Source organism: Myripristis murdjan, chromosome 18, assembly GCF_902150065.1.
Source record: "Myripristis murdjan chromosome 18, fMyrMur1.1, whole genome shotgun sequence".
NCBI lineage: Eukaryota > Metazoa > Chordata > Actinopteri > Holocentriformes > Holocentridae > Myripristis > Myripristis murdjan.
In genome coordinates, this window is record NC_043997.1 from 15990035 (window position 1) to 16008723 (window position 18689).

At 40.3% G+C, this 18689-nt stretch overlaps 1 protein-coding gene across 5 annotated transcripts in view; it reads left to right on the plus strand.

The window, feature by feature from the left end:
- Positions 1-18689, plus strand: part of LOC115377074 (glucosidase 2 subunit beta-like) — a 133971-nt gene that overhangs the window by 16254 nt on the left and 99028 nt on the right. For all 5 annotated transcript variants that reach the window (XM_030076941.1, XM_030076943.1, XM_030076944.1 and 2 more), the window contains exons 7-8: positions 5418-5484; positions 9736-9814. In XM_030076941.1, coding sequence (XP_029932801.1) covers positions 5418-5484; positions 9736-9814 — 146 coding nt within the window. The remainder of the gene's footprint in view (positions 1-5417; positions 5485-9735; positions 9815-18689) is intronic.

Here is an 18689-nt window from a genome sequence, read left to right on the forward strand (position 1 = left end):
AAGTAACTTGCTGGCAATAATCCTGTGAATGAATTAACAGATAAAAAAGAGGAGTATTGACAGAAAATAAGAAATAAGAGCTAAGGAAAGAGGGAGAGGACTTTTTTATGAGATCAATTTAGACCTAGAGGTGTAGGGCGAGGGAATATGATTCAGTCGGAAGGTGATGTGAGGTCTGTGACTTACACTGTTGGAGAAGCATGGAAGATTGCACTGGCATTCATTTTGAGACATATAAGGCTTTGTAGTGAGCCCTGTAAGCTCTTTGGAAATGTAGAAATGTACTTTTAGCAATGGCTCCATGTTTCACCTCTGGAAAGCAAATCTCGTCTCCACAAACCTCCACAAAGTCTAATGGAGATTATTAAGTAAATGTTCACAGTTTTCTCCAAGTCATCGTAATCCTTGAACATGTTACCATCATAGCCTATTAACTGAATGCCAGATCCTCTCTCTCTCTTTGAACATTAATGGTATGTAACTCTCTGGTGTCACATTAGAATACAAACACTTATCTTGAGATCCCCTTTTACCCCATTTTGTAGCATTTATTACGACACACGTTGTCCTGTCTTGGCCATTTTACTGTTCTTTAATAGTATCATAGTTAGTTTAATAGTTCTGCCTTCGCACACTACAGTGTTTAGTGGGCCTTTTAAACAAAATATTGAATTACTTCAATTAAAAACAGGAAAATCTCAACAAAGAGACAATAGTTTCTTTTAAACTACCTCTTGTCTTGCCTTTTATGACCAGTCAATATCCCGTGTCAATATGGGAATAAAAAGCTTGAGGATCTAGCAGCTGAGCCTGCAAAGTAGAACTTAACAGAGTTTTCCCCTTTGATTACTGCTGCTGTTGCTCACGTTTGTCTCCAGGGCTTCATACTCTGTTATTGGGAATTTTTAAAGGGCCGTGTTATTGGTGCCCTCACAGAAAATTACAGTTCAGTTCTTCATGGAGCAGTGTCATTGGGACGGTAAAAAAAGAATTGCACGGCTTTGGTAATTAGGGATATTGGATGTAATGGTTCAGGTTTGAGTGTCTCCTTTTGATATGCCTGTGCAGGAAGTACCATATCTTGGCAATTTCAGTCTATTTTATCAAGTTAACTGCGGCGTTTGGGAGTTGCAGGTCTTTTAGCGGCATTGACTGAGTGGAAATGTGATACCTTGCCAAATCTCAACCTATAACGCACCACAGATCCTCGTAGTGTGAAATGCTATCAGAACAGTAACAAAAACATTGCACAGTGTTCTTACTAACTGAAGGCACCACATGATGAACTATATCCTTTTTTTTTATTATTTTATTTTTTAGACAAGTGGACTCAATATTTACCGTTCCTGTAGGTTTTGCAAGGCATGCTGGGCGATTTGGAATAAATCCTCATTGAATAACAAAGGCTTCCTGGTTCCCTATTCTTCCCTGTTTGTCAGAGAGGACACTGATCGTGTGGGCTTGTTTTTCAAGGAGTACTTCTTAATGCCAACAGTGATAAGCTAGGAGTTCATGTTGAGGTTTCTTTCTCCTCTTTAATGATGTTTATTTGATTTGATACCCTCATAGAGACATATTTTACTTGCATTACTCCCTCTTTGAACGTTAATGGTACGTCCCAATATGCAAAGCTACGTTGCGCTCGCAGTTCACCCACAGTTTGAGGGGTTCCCTCAAGTTCACCGGTAATCCAGTGGTTGACCTGATTTCACTGGCAGGCTGTCTTGCAAACCGTTTCTGTGCTACCCGTGTTTTCCAAAGATGCATGAGTGCGTTAAGAAATCACACGCATTACTTAAGTGTATTGAAATGACAAGATGCTATAGCAATCAAATCAGTTTAGTTAATCGTAATAATTCCACAACGTAAACACAACTTTGCATGGCGAATCCTACTTATCTTACTTCTCTAAACTTATCTTTGAAGCTCTACAGTACAGACCTTTGTCAAATGTTTTTAGCTTACTTAGGTGTGAGATGGGTAGGGTCTGACCTTTTTGCGATCAAGCAGAAAGGTCAAAAGGTCAACATTTGTGTTTGTACAGCACAATCACCCCCTTTTGAGCACTTACAGTATGCTGTTCATTACACAACACGTAAAAGCACACTCCTACAAAAATATACTACCTGGTTTTAGTTAGATGTTTTATTTAGACTGGCCTAATAATTCTCAACTCATGAAATAGAAAAGACTTAACAGGGTTGCAACATAAAATAAACATGATATAAAATAAACTCTAAACATGGAATGAGTAGCTATGGCACATCCTTTAATTTTATGGTTTTTATTATCATATAATGAGAGAAAAAAATCCAAAAATGCTTGAAATTTATTTAGAAGTCACATCTAAAAAAATCTTTGTAAAAAATTATATGATATAACTCGATTTGGACTTGGAACATTTGTTATGTTGGCAAATGATATTAGATGCAGGGACTTAGTCATAATCTACTGTTAAATTAATTTACACCCTTGTGTCCGTTGCAAGGTCAGTCCAACATCACACCAACCCTGCCAGTGAGTTTAATGAGTAACTGTCATGCTTTTGTTTGCTGTATGAGCTACTGCCCCTTCTCTTAAAATACAAAGCTTTGCTGGAGACATTTTTGGCTTCCTTTTGTTGCTCTGACACATCTGGAGTGCAGTACATTGAACTTTAACACAGGCGCCAGCTAGTCAGCTAAAAACTATGTCAGACGTCTGCTCGTATCTTTAAAAATAAATCATCATTGGCAAACATGTTTCAAGTTTCTTTGAATAATACCCTGGACAAAAATAAAAATAAAAACACATCCAGTCAGGCATGCGGAGGTAATGAATTACCATTGTTTTTTTTTTTTTTTTTTTTTTTTTTTTGTAAAATGTAATTTTCACAGCATGTATTGATACTTTTGTAGACATATACAAAAAGTACATACAGCAACTGAAATGCTAAACGTGTAACTAAACGTAGACAACTTGGAAAGCTGACGTCTGCCCTATTAATGTCATTTTATATCCATATTTGCGGCACAATTGTACCTACAAATACCAGCTTCATTTCCCAGTGTCCATTCAGTCTCTTGCATAAATGGGTTAGGGTCATAAAATAGATTATACCTTTCAAAGTTGTCTGCAATATTTCTGATGCCTGAGAATGCCCTTATATATTTTTGACAGTCCTGTACAATATATATGGCATCTTACATATGGCTATATGGATGCATTCATATGTCAGAAAAAGCCCCTTTGGGCATCCAGTGTCTCACTGCATATTTATTGTATCTATTCTATTCAGTAAATAATTATTTTGATATGATTTTTATTCACATATGCACTTTTATTTTGAAGGCAAAATCACCATACTTCAGCTGTGTTTTGACATAACATGCTTGGCCTAGCTCACACAGGTGTTGATAATCAGGGTGGCTGATAAATATGTAACACTTGATTAACATGTTGATGTTCATTTGCTGACACGTAGACTGTCGCTGCAGAGCAAGGCAGCGGTAATGTGGCTCCGTCACGGTAATCACTGCCCTGGTAAATTTCTGAATAAGTTCACATTACTTTGCCACAGATTTTTCTCTTACTGCTGAGTTTTATGAATACGGCCCACTGTCTGAATCACCCCGGTGCTGTAAATCCCAGCCATTTCATGCTCTGTGCAGGTTGAAACACTTTTGCACACTCATACAATATTTCCTTTTCTTTCAGTAAAATGAAACTTCAGTGCACCACTTCAGACCTGTAACCTTTTTGATCCATTTTCATCTTAAAGCCTTCTTTTTCCTGAAAGAGGTATTTTCCTGCCTGGAAAACCCGCTCTTAGTGTATATAACAGAACGAAATGTGTGTTTTGTTAGCCTTTAAGTACAAAGCCCACAGTAACAAAGAAACCTCTGTATGGATAGCATGGTCGGTAGCCTCGACATAGATCCACAGTCTCCTGCTGATATGTTCCATTTTCTCTGTTCTCTTTGTGCCGCTCTTATTTTACGAGCTCACTCTGCTATCGCCAGGGCAACGTGGGGTGGATGAGTGATGGTGTCCATTAGTAAACATAGCCAGCTATATGTGCCATCGGCTTGGAGAGCCAATGTCTTGAACCTCCTCTTTCTCTGTTTTTTTTTTCTCCCTCCTACTCCCTCCTCACTTATTTTCCACATTCTTCCCCACTCCTCTACTACCTTATCCTCTCCATCTGATCCACACACTCCCTCATCCTCTGCCTTCCCCTCTCCCCTTCACCATCTATCCTCCTTACTGCTGTTTTTCATAGCTACAGCTCTGCAGTAAAGGCAGAGACGAGACCATTTCTCTCCCTCCTTCCTGCACTCATTTTGTGAGACAGAGAGCGTACGAATGGGTTGAGAATGTCAAGCATTAGGATGGGAATGGAGCGCCGTTCAAACAAAGGAAAGGCCACTGACATGACAGATGCTCTGTGTATTGTGGAAGAATATTAGCAAATCTTGTTTTTTCCCCTGGTTTGGTAGAGTCAAAGCCAGGGTGGAGAGTCTGGCTCCTCTGCGAGCACCTGCCGCTCTCTCTAACATTGTGGTCAACAAGTAATGGTACACAATTTTGCATCTTTTTAAATATATAAAATGATTCACAAGAAACACAGCTCAACACGTTTGCATTTTAATTCATGGTTCATTTTGGCAAGGCTGAATTTATAAACAGGAATTTTTTTACATTCCTGCAGCACACACTGAGCACAGCCGCTCTACTGTATGTTGAGGAAAAAAATGCTAATTTCAGAGTTAGCTTTTCTGTAATTAGTGCGGAAAGGTAATTGCGGCGGATGTGCAATTAGCATTATGTAGAGTGCTTTTCCCCAGTCTTAGGGGCCAATCAGTTTGCCCCTTTAGATTCTCAGCTTTGCTGATGATGTGGGAGACGCTTAGTATGGAACATAAGAGAACTTCCTCTCCCTCCCACTTCACCGAATGTGATTCAAAAAATGAATTGCTGTGGGTCACGTGCTCGCTGGAAAGGGGGCTGAGGAAGTTTCTGCGTCTCCTTTTCATCCGCCTGCGAATGTGAATGGAAAAGAGGGAAATCACTGTCATACCAGCCGTTACAGCACAAAGCTTCCTGATTGCATTCTGGACCCTGACATGCTTTTTTTCCTACAGGGAGACCAAATGTTCTTGCACAGCATGACTGACTCATTGCCTGATTGCCCAACAACCTCTCCTCTCTCCCTCTCTCCCCACTTCCTTAAACTCAGCTCTACTCTTGTCTTTTTTCTCCATCCCTGGTATCCAAACCTGCCTCTCAGTTTGCACTCAGTACAGATTTGTGTTGATAAAAGTTGTTGGTCATTAAAGATAGCTTTGGGGCATCACAGTGCTCTAAACATCTGGATTAGTATTAAATAAAACAACCAGGTAATTTTACCCAAATATGATTTTCTTTCCCATACATAGGTCACAGACATCAGAACAGAACAGTAACCAGCATTTTCCAAATACTCGACAGCAATAAAGATGGCAGGTAACTATTTCACGTCTCTCTAATGAAAGCCTTCTCACTCCATGCTTGTTGTGTTTCATGTTTTTACTTGACAGGCTCCTTTTTCTTTTGAATGACTCTAGGAACTCTGAAATTCCTACACAACCCCCTGTAGAATCTGTAGAAAATGTATAGCTCTGTCAATCTTAAATCATAGCATTTGTAATCATTGATTTTTCTAAATCTAACAATATGATTTATTAAACATTCATTTTCTTATATCTTTACTAAACATATAAGAGGTATAAGGATACCTAAGACATAACAGTGATTATTAGATGAGAGGGATAATAGTGGGGGTTTGCTGATATGGGTGTTTCAAGGCTGACAGACAACATCTGATATTAAATAAAAAAGGACAACGTCATTCAGACATATTGGCAAACTGATAAAGCAGTGTAACTCTAGATCATAATGTGAATGCAACTTTCTGTAAAAATGCATAAAGATATGGTGAATCCAGTTCTAATTTTTTTTTTTCTTATTTAGCATTATTCTTGAATGCTGTCTTCATCATGTCCACAAAGATCTGAGTGTTCTTAAAAGTCACTGCATGTATTGTTTTAGAGGCTGTATTTCCTCCTCCAGGGCTGGGTGGGCTTTGGAAATCCAGCTAATCCAACAAATTAAAAAAATTTAGATCAAACTTTAGAGAATAATATGTTTTTTTTTTTCTCATGATACAAAATAGATGTCTGATTCATGATTAACTGATTCACATTATGCACGTCTACCCTGTTCGTTGGTTCCTCCCCAACTTCCGATGCAGTGAAGTGTCATCAGTCCTAGCTGAGTATACCCCCCTCATCTTCTGAAACTACTCCGCCTCAGATCGTTTGTTCTTCAGCCAGCATCAAAAAGCAATCCATTGCCTTGTTTGCATTGTATAATCTGAAAGTCCCAGCAGGGCTCGCTTGTCAAACCCCCCCTCATCCCCCCAGCCTCCCCACACCTACCAGAGTTGACTAACTTGCTGCCGTGAGCAGTGTTTAACCTCTGCCAGTCTTATGGAGAATGGCACCCATTTGCTTTTTAAATTTGCTGGTGGCTTGCAGAAAAACAGAGCTCTTGATATCCAGCGAGCCAATCCCCTTCATCCTCCCCCTTTGGTGCTATGCCCACCCCACCCTCACTGTCCTCATCTACCCACACCCCTCCTGAAAGGAATCAATACTGCTTAAGCTAACTGGGCATATTCTTCCGGAAAGGAAGCGGAGCCGGGCATAGTAAACTAAAGACGCTATAAAACATATGGCTGCATCCAAGAGGAAGTGCTTGTGTTGCGCTTTTCCAGGGAGCGTTGTGTGCCCACTAATGCATTCCTGAGCCTGGATATGTACCATTATTCAGCCCTACACCCCCCCCTGTCCCTTCCCCATCCCTTCCCGCCCCTGCCTCCATCCATCCCCTCCAACCCCTTCCATCCCAAGTGGTATCTATCCATAGACTGTGCTTAAACAAACACATTACTAAGCTAAAATATCTGCAAGTGCCGCTTATTTTTATACAGCCGTTGTTTCAGTCAATCAGTCATTGGGATTCGGGGAGCTGGCTATCTGGAGGCAGGACATGTATTGATGTTCATTTGAATAAAGCAGGAGGTGGAGGCTCTGTATATGTATGCCACATCACCATTTTTCCTGTGAAGCGCTGCAGCTCACACACCCGAGTGTCAAGCTTGATTTAGTCGGCGTTTTGATAAACGCAAAGTACAGAGTCACTGGAATACCTGATGCTTGCACATTCCCAGGCGACTTGCTGACTTGGAATCGGATTAACATGCACATAGCAGACTCTTTATCTTGTAAAAAAAAAAAAAAAAAGGCTCCTGCCTCTGTCCCTAATGACACTTAGCAAAACACTACCCTGTGCTTAATCCACTGGATAGGAATTGCTAATTATCTTTAATGCAGATTCACTGATAGCTGTCCTCTCATTTATAAGCTAATCTCATTTTTGTGTCTGTTTAGCCTATTATCATTAATAATTGCTCATAATTTTCATGTCAACTTTTGAATCCCCTCTGAAATACATATTTGAAGGCAAAAAAGAAGAACGTGTCAGAGGCTGTCACGAGGCTGATTATCATGATAATTACATTCTTCATGCAAAAATTCTCTGTAGAAATTGTGTTGTTTTTGGGAATGTGCAGGGTACAGAAGGTCACATGTACATCAACATATCTTTAGTAAATAAAGATTTACCAGAAAAATTTATCCCTGCTATTTTTTTTATCTATGTGGCGTGGAGATTTCTTGACAAAAAATCAAGACACATTGGTCATTAGTGTATTTGGATTTCGGACTTGTCTGCTTTATTGTGTCCCAAACCTTCCCAAGCACCACACACAAGTGCCCCCCCTGTGCCAGCTGGCAGGCAGTTGGCAGCCCAGTGCAGGATTAACTGGTACCAGTATGCTGGCCTATAAATAGAGTCTACCAACTGCTTCAGGAAATGAACCATGATGGAGCCTCCCAAAGGCCCACGAACAGGTTGTGCTTTTCATCCCCTCCTCTCTGTCAGGATGTGTATTTGTGTGTATGTGTGTTTGTGTGTGTGTTCTCTAATGTTTATTACTGTCGGTTTCACTGCAACCCAGGTGTGCAATGCATGGCACCTTATTTTGTGTCACCCTGCTGTATACTGTAGTTGTGCAAATTAATGTGCAGAACACATTCATGTGTTTGTGTGTTTGTAGCTGTCTTGTTATCTTTTTCCGGAGGAGTTTAACCATGTATGTCTATTCCTGCAGTTTCTACATGCAACCCCCTGCTCCTATACAAACAGCCCCCTCTGTGATTGGGGCCACGGCCAGTTTTCTTCACATAAGATTGCAGTAGCCACTCCTCTAGCTCCTCTGTGAGACGCTTCGTATTTTACCACCAGTTACCTTGAGCATCGATCCTCTATAGTGGACTGAGGCGTTTGCTTTGTATATTTGCTTGACTATCTGCTTTTGAAGGGCTTCTAGGATTGATCCTGCCTATAGAGTCATTATCTCAACTCAGTAGTAAGATAAGATAAAATAAGATAAGATAAGATCAGATCAGATCAACTTTTTGATCACCACCGGGGAAATTCATGCCACTGCCTCTTACAAGAAGTAGAGGGGAATAGAGGAAAAAGATTGAGTTCTAAATGCTAAAAAATAAATGATGAAATATAAAACTATCTAAGCTATATATATATATATTGCATACACTATATGCGCCTGTCACATCATACAAATATGCATATGTGATCCTACAATGGAAATGGTTCATGATATGTTGGATAAAATATTGATATTGATAATTCAATTATTAATAACCATTAGCAGGTAGTAGTATGGATATGATGAGCAGGTACAGTAAAAGCAAACATTGTTCATTATAGTCAGCTAGAGCAGGCTTGTAAGTTCAGAAACCTTATTGTAACTCAGCCTTCAGTAACGCTGATAGTAATACAGTAATGATAATGATAATGATAATTATTATGATAATAATAATAATAATGATTATAACTTTAAAAAAAATAGAAGTTTACCAAGTATTTAATGGGATAAAATAACAATAGTTGTTATTTTATTTAATAGTTCAGACAGCCACTGGCAAACCTTTAAGTTTAGGAAAGGCTAATATTTAAGGTATTTCACAGTATTACTATAATCAAAATCCCAGACTATGACTAGTCTCATGTCATAATATTATTACAGCTCATGGCCTTTGTTAGATGGAATGACTATAATGTTTTAAGTGAATTATTGAACTGAATTATATTCTTCTCCCCATCTTTCGAGTCGCTCTCCAGTACGTACTGTCTAATAAAGGAGAGACGTCATGAAAGGAACTTCATCTAATTCAAGGGCAAGCTCGTTCGTAACGCTTGTGTGTCTGAAACTGGGAGAAGGCTCATTCCAAGTGGAGGCAGTAATACTTGCTAACATGGAAGCCACCAACATGTGTGCAGTCCCTGACAGCTATTTGACAAAGCAAGTCTCAACTTGACTCGGCTGCGTGTGACCATGAGGCTGAACCTTTTTTTTTTCTCCCTTTGCTCATTTGTTCAATCATTTTCTTTTCTATAGTTCCTCCATCTCCCTCTAAATTAGTTTGTTTGTTCGTTCCTCCCTACCTTCCTTCCTCCATACCTGTCTGCCTTCATTGTTCCCTTGTGCCTTTTCTTTTGTTTAACCATGTCACTGTGCTAACTCACCCTAACGCTGTTGCCATCTGTGTCTTTTGAACACCACAGAATAACAGTGAATGAAGTCCAGGCCAAAGTGGCGTTCATCCAGGATGAGGAGCGATCTCTATCTGAGGATGAAGCGGTGGTGAGTTGTCCTATATTCAGACAAATACAATAATGCTGTCACTTCCTCTGCTGTGTAATTGTATCAGGGGTTCCCAAACTGGGATCAGGGGACCACCAGGGGTGTCTGACAGGACCTCAGGGGGTCCCCAGGAGAATCAAGACTAATTTTGGTGCCGTTATTATTCTATTGCCCAGAAATGTATAGTATGAAAAAGTATCTAGGATGACTGGTGTTCAATCACCTGCCATTGTGATCTTAGGGCGGGTAGGTTTTCATTCCAATAAAACACTAATGCATCTGATTTCACTGACTAATATTATGAGGACCACAGAGGAGGAGTTAATCGGCGAAATCAGCTATCGCAATGTTTGTTTGGAAAGAAGAACGGTGCTTTTGGGTCATGGTGAAACATGACTGAAAATCATTGGTATACAGTATGTATAAACAGAAACCAGTTAGAGACCTAACTGGTTTCTATTTGGGTATCCTTGAGATAAAGACATTTAAAAAGGACCTCCACTGAATGCTAAAACACTCAGAACTGTGTTTGGGGATAAAAGGGTCCATGGAGATACTGTAATTATGAGTTAGTTGTTAAAAACAGTTCACTGAGCATAAAGCGTAGGTTCTTATGTGTTATGTGAGCTCAATTCTGCTCGTGACAGAAGCAGTGGGTCTGTCACTGGCATATTTTCACCTGTTTTTGCCAAATTCAAGCAATCTTCCTCTGACACCTCAAGTTTCTAGTTGAGATATAATGAGCTGTCATGTGAGGGACTTTCTTTAGGGCCTTGATGTTGCTTAATGTGTCACTGTTAAGGTTCTGACTCATCTCCTTGGAGATGATAGATATTTAGCTGTATTCAGGTTAACTTTCAGAGAGATTCCATTACAGAGTAGTAAAGTTAATTAAGTAAAGTTTATTTCCTCGGTGCCAACATAACAAGCAACCGATAGCAAGGAGCACAACCAAGCCAAACCCAGACAACATATGTGACAAATGTTTGTTTCCCTAGAATGAAAATATTTGATAGTGGTGCCATCAAGACAGTCAGTAATTCTAGGCGAAGAAGAGTCAGAACAAGTTTAGAAATGTTTTTCTTTTCAGCCATCCAGGGCTTATTTATTTATTTATTTTGGTTTGTTGCAAGCATTCCTCCCTCAACCTAATGCTCCAAACTGGTCAGACCAAAAAACAAAACCAGACTGTTAATACTATTCATTTTTTTTTTTTTTTTTTTTTTTTTTACATTTGTGTTTGCAGGAAGCTTAAGCTGTGGTTCGGAGATGAAGCAGAAATAGTAGCTTAGAAGACAGCTTCAGCTTTTATACAGATTTCAAAGTCGTGTTTCTCCTCTGGAATGATGAAATAATTTTGTTCAGCGACATTTTTGGTCCTTGTAAAATGCTGTTTGTTTCCGGTTTCTGAGTTTTAAGGCTTGCAGCTGTCACTGGGGTTGATCCTTCTAGTCTTGAATCCACGTAATGTGACCCTAAAAATATTAGAAATCAGATTGCGGTGATTCCCAGCCTGATTAAAATGGATGAGCCACCAGTTAGTGTTTCTTCTGCATCCAGATCCAATGGTAAACTACCTCATGCTCAGCTATTTTTTTTTCACGTCACGACCAAACACAAGAAAATGAATTCCCAGGTCACATACACCATACACTCACTAGATGGACAGTATATTCTTGAAATTAACATGCCCGGGGTAGACCACTTGTCATTTGCATTGTTAAGACTCAAAGGTCCAAGCAGCTCAAGTGGATTTCTTACACCTACATCTACCTTGCCCTCTGTGCTTTTTTTATTTTTTATTTTGCTTGGTTCCACTGCCATTTTCCCCCTCTTGTAAAACAGGGTCGCATCCACATCCATTTGAATTCAAAGCTGGACGAGCACAGTTTCCCCAATAGTGATTTTCCTTCAAACTGCAGTGTGTGAGAATGAGGCTGTCTGTTCCACTTTAAACTGTTGAGCCTCCCTCCTACCAGGCAGCAGATATCAAAATCTCTGGCTGTAAACAAAATGGCTGGAGCTCAGTTTTTCTCTTCTCTGCATTTGTTTTTTCAGCTATAAATGGCAATTGGTATGCACTATCACACACGCACATAAAACACAATCTGTTTGGGCCTCCTGGTGCAGGGCAGGAAAAGTTCCAATTGACAGAGCAGGTTGTCACATCACAGAGAATTTAGTCTATTGACAGAGATGCACAAATTTAAGTTTGTCTTTATTTTTAATTATAGTAGAAGTGTCCTCTAGCCTAGCTAGGGTTAATGTGTGTTATTGGCATTAGCTATATGTATCTAGGGGTGAATTTTAGCTGCTCTGAAATGTCATACCAGACCAATGATGAGGCTGGTTTACTTTTTGGGTGTTAGCATGTACAATGTAAAACACCTAAGCTCCAAAGCTTAAGCTGTAACTCACATGAAATCCTCATGGATGAGAAAAATCAGTGCTTGTTTGTTATTTCTCCACACTAACAGGGACACATTCCTAATGAATTCAAATGCATCTGAAGAGAGTGAATAAATATGAATATGCATGATTATGAAAATGCGTACTTATCTGTAATCAAAACAAACGGTGATCAAGCTGGGCAAATTAAATGGTGCCATTGACAGTAGTTAACAGGCAATTTATACTAGAATAGACAAGCAGCCCTGCGTTGGCAGCTTAACACCAAGGTCCAGGGGCAGCAACAGTGGTGCCATACAAGTAGATATTTATTTGTGTGTGTAAGGGGGTTTAGATAAATTATTTTGTTTTATGTTTGTCCAATAGCATTTAGTTCCTCTTCAGTTCATATCATCCCCTGGGGATTTCTACAGTACAAAGACATTTCTTTGGCGGCTTGACATTGCAATCCTGTTGTTGTATAGCCAGTGCATACCCTATGTCGGGTTCCTTTCAGGTTGATGGATAAATACCAGAATTGTGTTGATAATACAATAACACAATAACACACTAACACAGGCTCTTGGTGTAGTGTAATCTGCGGAGGGGCAGGAAAAAAGAGGAGCTATTTCCTCATCGGTGCTCAGTTGTAATGTCTGATGACCTTGATTACTTTTCTTCCGATGGGGCCTTTTTTTTTTTATTTTTTATTTTTGCATGCTTATTCAATTTGTGCGATTTTCACACCTTTTTTATTAGTTTCCCCCCTCTTTTTCCTTTCTCTTAAGAAGCTTTGGGCTCCACAGAAAATTCAGTTTCCACTTCAGCGGTCCAGATAATTCAAGAACAGAGAGGATTTTCAGGAGAACAATTTGATGATCAAAGGAGGCACTCCACTCTGCAGGAAAGGGACATTTTGAAGCGGTGCTCCGTCAGTATTCTGCCATTATGTTATCGTCCTCCATTCCAGCAGAAACCATTATTAATGTAGATTCAAGCACTCATATTCAAAAGGTAATCATTGGTATCGGAGAGGAATTTTCTTTCACGGTCGTTGAAGAATAGCATCCATTTATATTGAATTGTCTCCCATTTCAATACACATTAAACACAGGACAGATAAATTGTCCTGAATAGATATCATTTGACTCACATTAAACATTTGTACTAAATCAGCACATATGGTAGCAACATATTAATGCACCAATCGCTGCAGGAATAGCTGCTCTTAACGGTCAGCCTTGTTGTTTCAATTTGGTATCAACCACGGCACAGTGCATTCTCCGAAGCACTGATGTGTGACCAGGCTTGGACAGTAGCTGTGTGCTGGTGAACAGAACTGGAGGAAATTGCCTTCTCCCTAGCAATAAGCATTTGTGCAGAGGTGAATTTCACTTATCCATCTACTACTCACCCCCCCGCCCCCCCCTTCAAAGCCCCTAACTCACTCTACCAGAAAGAGAGACTGAATATGGAATATTTTTTTCCAATTGAACAGGAGGGTGAAAGAAATCCCCTGATGAAAAAGAAAGTCAACCTTTGGTGTTCAAGCACTCTTTGGAGGTGATAAGAGGAGAGGAAAGTTGAGGAAATTTCACTTTTTGAACGTGTAGGTGGAAAACATTACTGTAGGAATATGATAGGTTGGGAATCCCCTAAAAATAGCCTCCCAGTGGGCATGGCAAACCTGCTGTTTCACTGCTTAATAATATTGGCTATTCTCTCGGGCATCCTATATAGGGGGCTCACATAAAGTCTGTAACAAGGCAGAAATGAAGACAGTGTAGCTAAACTAGTATAGTTGGGGGTTAGTGGTGCGTGGACAAAGGGAAACAACGGACTCTTAAACATCTCATTATAATGAACTCCTTGGCATCCATAAGTACCTTCGAGCAATCCTGTAATGGTATCGTGCTGGTTTACACAATTTTCCATTTTTCAGTGAATGATGGAAGAAGAAATATGTTGGAGGCTGTATAATTGCATTGGAGTTGCATTCTATTTGCATTCAGACTGGACTGTTTGCCTGTCTGATGTCTGCATAATTGCATTTCTATACTGTGCTATGAAATACAACGGCAGCTGTGTAAATCAGGGTTGTCATGGAGTGCTGTACAGGACTCAAGATGCAAACATGGAAAAAAAAATAAGAATAATTAAAACAATGGCATATAGGCTTTTTTCCACAGACTAGATGACAAAATTCAAACACCTTGTATAAACACAGATGAACAGTGTAAACCTCCTGCATGCATTTGGTTTATTTCTGGTATTCTCTGTCATAGTGGTGGATTTACACCATCCCACAGAATCAGGATGCACCTGCGAAGCAATCCGGCCTCACGTTACTCGTCACCTTTCCATCTTGGCAAGACCGAGCTTTCTTTCTTGATGCTCACAGCAGCTATACTGTTACGTAGGCACACACACACACACACACACACACACACCTCGTGCCTTGCGGTGCCCTCCCTCCCTAGTCGCTACCAGCCAAGGTCAGCCACTCGGCCCAGCTCTTCACACCATCTGTTTGAGCTGGTTGACATTTGGCCTGAGCCAACACTGTGAATTCTCATTTCAGAGGGGGCCCGACACATTTGCATTCTGTTTCTATATTCTGTGTCAAGAGGGCATCTTTCACACATTTTTATCTTCAAGGCTAGAATAAGGGTCTTGACTGTATGTGCAAGTTATTAATCACTGATTGAGAGATTGAGAGTAATTATTCAAATTGGATCAGTGTTTGGGCTTTGCACATTCCTTGCATAATAGCTTTAGCCTCTTGGTAGAATATGGAAACTGCCCATTAAAGTCTTAATCCCTTTAAAGATGACTTAAACAGTTGCAATTTTTTATCAGCCCAACAGGCTTTTTGTTGGATTGTAAAGTTGTGACTTAAATTACAGCCACATGAACAGGAATGTAGACATATAGGTACCGGATGATGTTTCACAAGCCTCCACAAGGGGGCAGCAGACCTCCAAGCAGAGTGAGAGCGCATGGAGAAATGGAAAGTCACATTCACAGGTCATTTAATCTCTTTGTTTTGTCATGGGCTGGGCCTGCAGTACTGCTTTTCTGCTTAGCTCTCTCAGAAAGGGACAGAGATCCCTTCTGTTCAAAAATGAACAATCCTTACCTGCCTTGAAGAATTTCTCTTTAATGCATTTGCTGGGGGGTTTCATAAGCACACAGTATTTCGAGGATTTTGTGTTTGTGTGTTGTGGAGATTTTTTTTGGACCTGGGTGGTGCTAAAAGAGCAGAGGTTTTTTTTTTTTCGTATCTGCATTAAATTGTCTGAAATGCCTTTTTGGAGCAGTGTGAACTCTTGCGTCACTGAGGGTATCCTAGTAGTTCCACGAGTGCAGAGCTACAGTAAGCTGTGCTTAGGATTCAAGCTTATTGGAAATGACTGTATAGCTATAGGCCTTCGTGTTACTCGGTGTACAGTAGTTGTGGTATTCTGATAGCATGCACAGGCTTGACATTTCACATAATGTTTGCTTACAGATTTTTCAGTGGGTTAGGTACACCATATGTTCATGTAGTCTACTGGTTGGAAGTATTCAGAGTATGCAGAGAGTCAGAATGATGAAGCTCTATTATAGTGGTATTACGAGCTATGTAAAGCTACACAAGGCTTACATGATCACTATAACTTATGCCAGAAAAGTGGTTTGTGCAAGCTAGCAGGATCAAGGTAGTACACTCACTGGTGGTCAGTGAGGGTGTTGCTTATTCATTAATGTATCTCAACAACAGTGGTCTTATGCCAAAAGCCTGCAGTAACTAACTATAGGGCTAGATTGGTTCACAGGGAAAATGGGTGTTGTCTGTGCTGTCTCCCCCTCAGTACTGCTCATCACCTCCCATCACATGCCTAGTGTTTTTTCAGTGCTTTCAAGTTATATAATGTAAAATGACAGGCTAAAACCAGAAGTGGAGTGATGTGTAGTTTGTAGTGGCAGGGTAGAGAAATCTGACGTGCTAAAAACACTTTATTGTACTGTGTCATGTTCTTTACAGTGAGGAAGAGGTTATGGGAAAAATTTTAGTGGTAATTGTATACGCTGGTTTTTCTTTTTGCTGTTTGGAACTGCAAACCTGACAAGAATGTGAAGATTTCCCCCTCAATCTCTTTCCTTGTGCCTGCCCTTTCCCCTGCATCTCTAATCATCCCTACACACATTTTTTTGTTATGTAACTGCCGAGATTGGATGCACTCGAGGTCACACAGGTGGTATTGGTAATAGAGCCAGTGGGAGGTCAGAGGTGAGAGAAGGATGGAGAAAGGTGAAGGAGACATCATTTCGTGCTGCTCTGCCAAGTCCTGACAGAGGAGGGGATGGAGGCTTCTCAACAAGCCTCATTTCACCCGAACATGTTCCTGATGAAGGGGATGTCTCTGAGCCAAATACTGTGGCCATGAAGAAGCAATGTGCTTATGCTCAGTCTGTACTTACTGTGGGGTTTCTAAAGATTTCTAAAAAAAAAAAAAAAAAGTCTTTATACTCTTATTTATGCAAACAAAAGAGAATCTCCTTAAGCCTGACATTCTCCCTGTTTTGACATTAGCATATTATAAATAAAGTCAGAATGCAATCATTGCCTGTTCATCAAATTTTTGACATGCATCTGATTGAATATTCATGATGCCTCACACTGAGCGGTACAGTATATATAGAGACATGGCACCCCTGCCAGGAAAACAATGAGTCTGCACCTCTGCCACCATGTAAAAACCAAAAAATGACAAAGGAATTGGAAACATCTGTTTTTCTGTTCTAAGTGGTGGTCAGGGTTCAGTTTGAACTAAACAGATGGTTGGGTATATGAAATTATTACAGAGGTACTGTATTGTTTTTGGATACACAACATAGATAACCTATTGTTTTGTTCATTTTATTTCTTTTGATACAAAGGAAGATGGAGCCAGGGAGGTACAGGGGAGGAAACTATAGTTTTCTCCACTGGCAGATTTTTTTTTTTTTTTTCAACCTCGTTTGAAGCAAAACAAGATTTTAACACTAAATTTGAGACTAAAGGGCTAACATGGGATTATTTGCAATGAGGAGATTTAACCAGATGACATTCTCTGAGCACACAACAGTTCTAAATAATTATCATTGTTTCAATCACCCCGCAATATGACTAATAAAAAGCAGAATTACTGAAATATTACATACAACACAAGATAGCCAGAGAAAGTTACCATGCAGCAGTGTTTATAACACTATGTGAGTACATTACTGGAAGTGCTGTCTTACAAGCAGCACTGACAAACCACCCTTAAAGCAAGCCCACGGCAATGATTTGTATTCTTATCAGTGTTAACCACTTGACAAATACTATCGATGCTGCACCCGTGCAACTGCAGTCTCAAGAACAGGGTACATAATGTACAACGAACGATGTCCGAGCAGAAAAGACACTGTTGTCCCGTGGGGCAGGTGATAACATTGATCAGTGATCACTACCGCGTTCATATTACACTGAACATGCTCAATACAGGATTACCTAAACATTTCTAGGAGGATGTTGTTCTCCAAGTCATCATTGTACCCTGTTTTATTTACTTTTACTTCTTTTGGTTAAGAGGTTGAAGGGACATTTGACTTCATACTTCATTTTCAACCTGTAAACAATGAAGCCTGATGGGATTGTTGAAAGTCAAGCTGGGGCATTCTTGCTTTTCAGATAAATTTCAAATCAAATCGCATCAAATGTCTTCTGACCCAAAACAGGATGGGTCAGGGGAGTCGTGTGGCCGACAGACCGGTGGCTTGTTGAAGACCTCCATGCACCATGTGGGGAGAAGGGAAATGTGTTTTGCGAGGTTTCCATGGCGACCCCACCGCGCGGCATATAAGACGATAATGACAAGCTCTCCAAGACCACAGGGGCACCAGAATAGTGCACATCCTCCAGGTTTTTCATCTATTGTGGCACTTGGAGGAGTTGCACAACCTGACGTTCACCCTGAGAATGTTTCTTTCCCCATCATCTCAGGGCTTTTGAGGTCGGCAAAGATTGGGCTTGCTAGCAAAGGGATGACACACGGAATGACAAAACTCCTGTGTCTGTCTGTCAGGCTTGGTCTTTATCCGACTGACATTTGCTGGCTCAGGCTCATCCAGGCTCTGGAGAAGCCAGGGATAAGAGTCAGACACAGATGGCTTTTTCCCTTGCAGTTCTGTCTAGCACAACATTCGGGGGGGGGGGGAAGTTTGAGAATCTTCACCCTGTTTTCACAAACCCTTAGAAATGTAATTGCTCATACATGTAGTGGGAGAGACCACAGAATGTACTGCAACAGTCTGTCACTGTTTACTGTAATATCTTGCCTTGCAGTGCTGTACCAATTTCATTTTGCATTAGTAGCCATGTAAAGCCATACACATTTGAATTTTTCCCCATTCTGCCCAAACATTATTCGTGATTAAGGCTTGGTAGGGCTGTTCCTTCAGTAGAGAGAGTTTCAAGCCT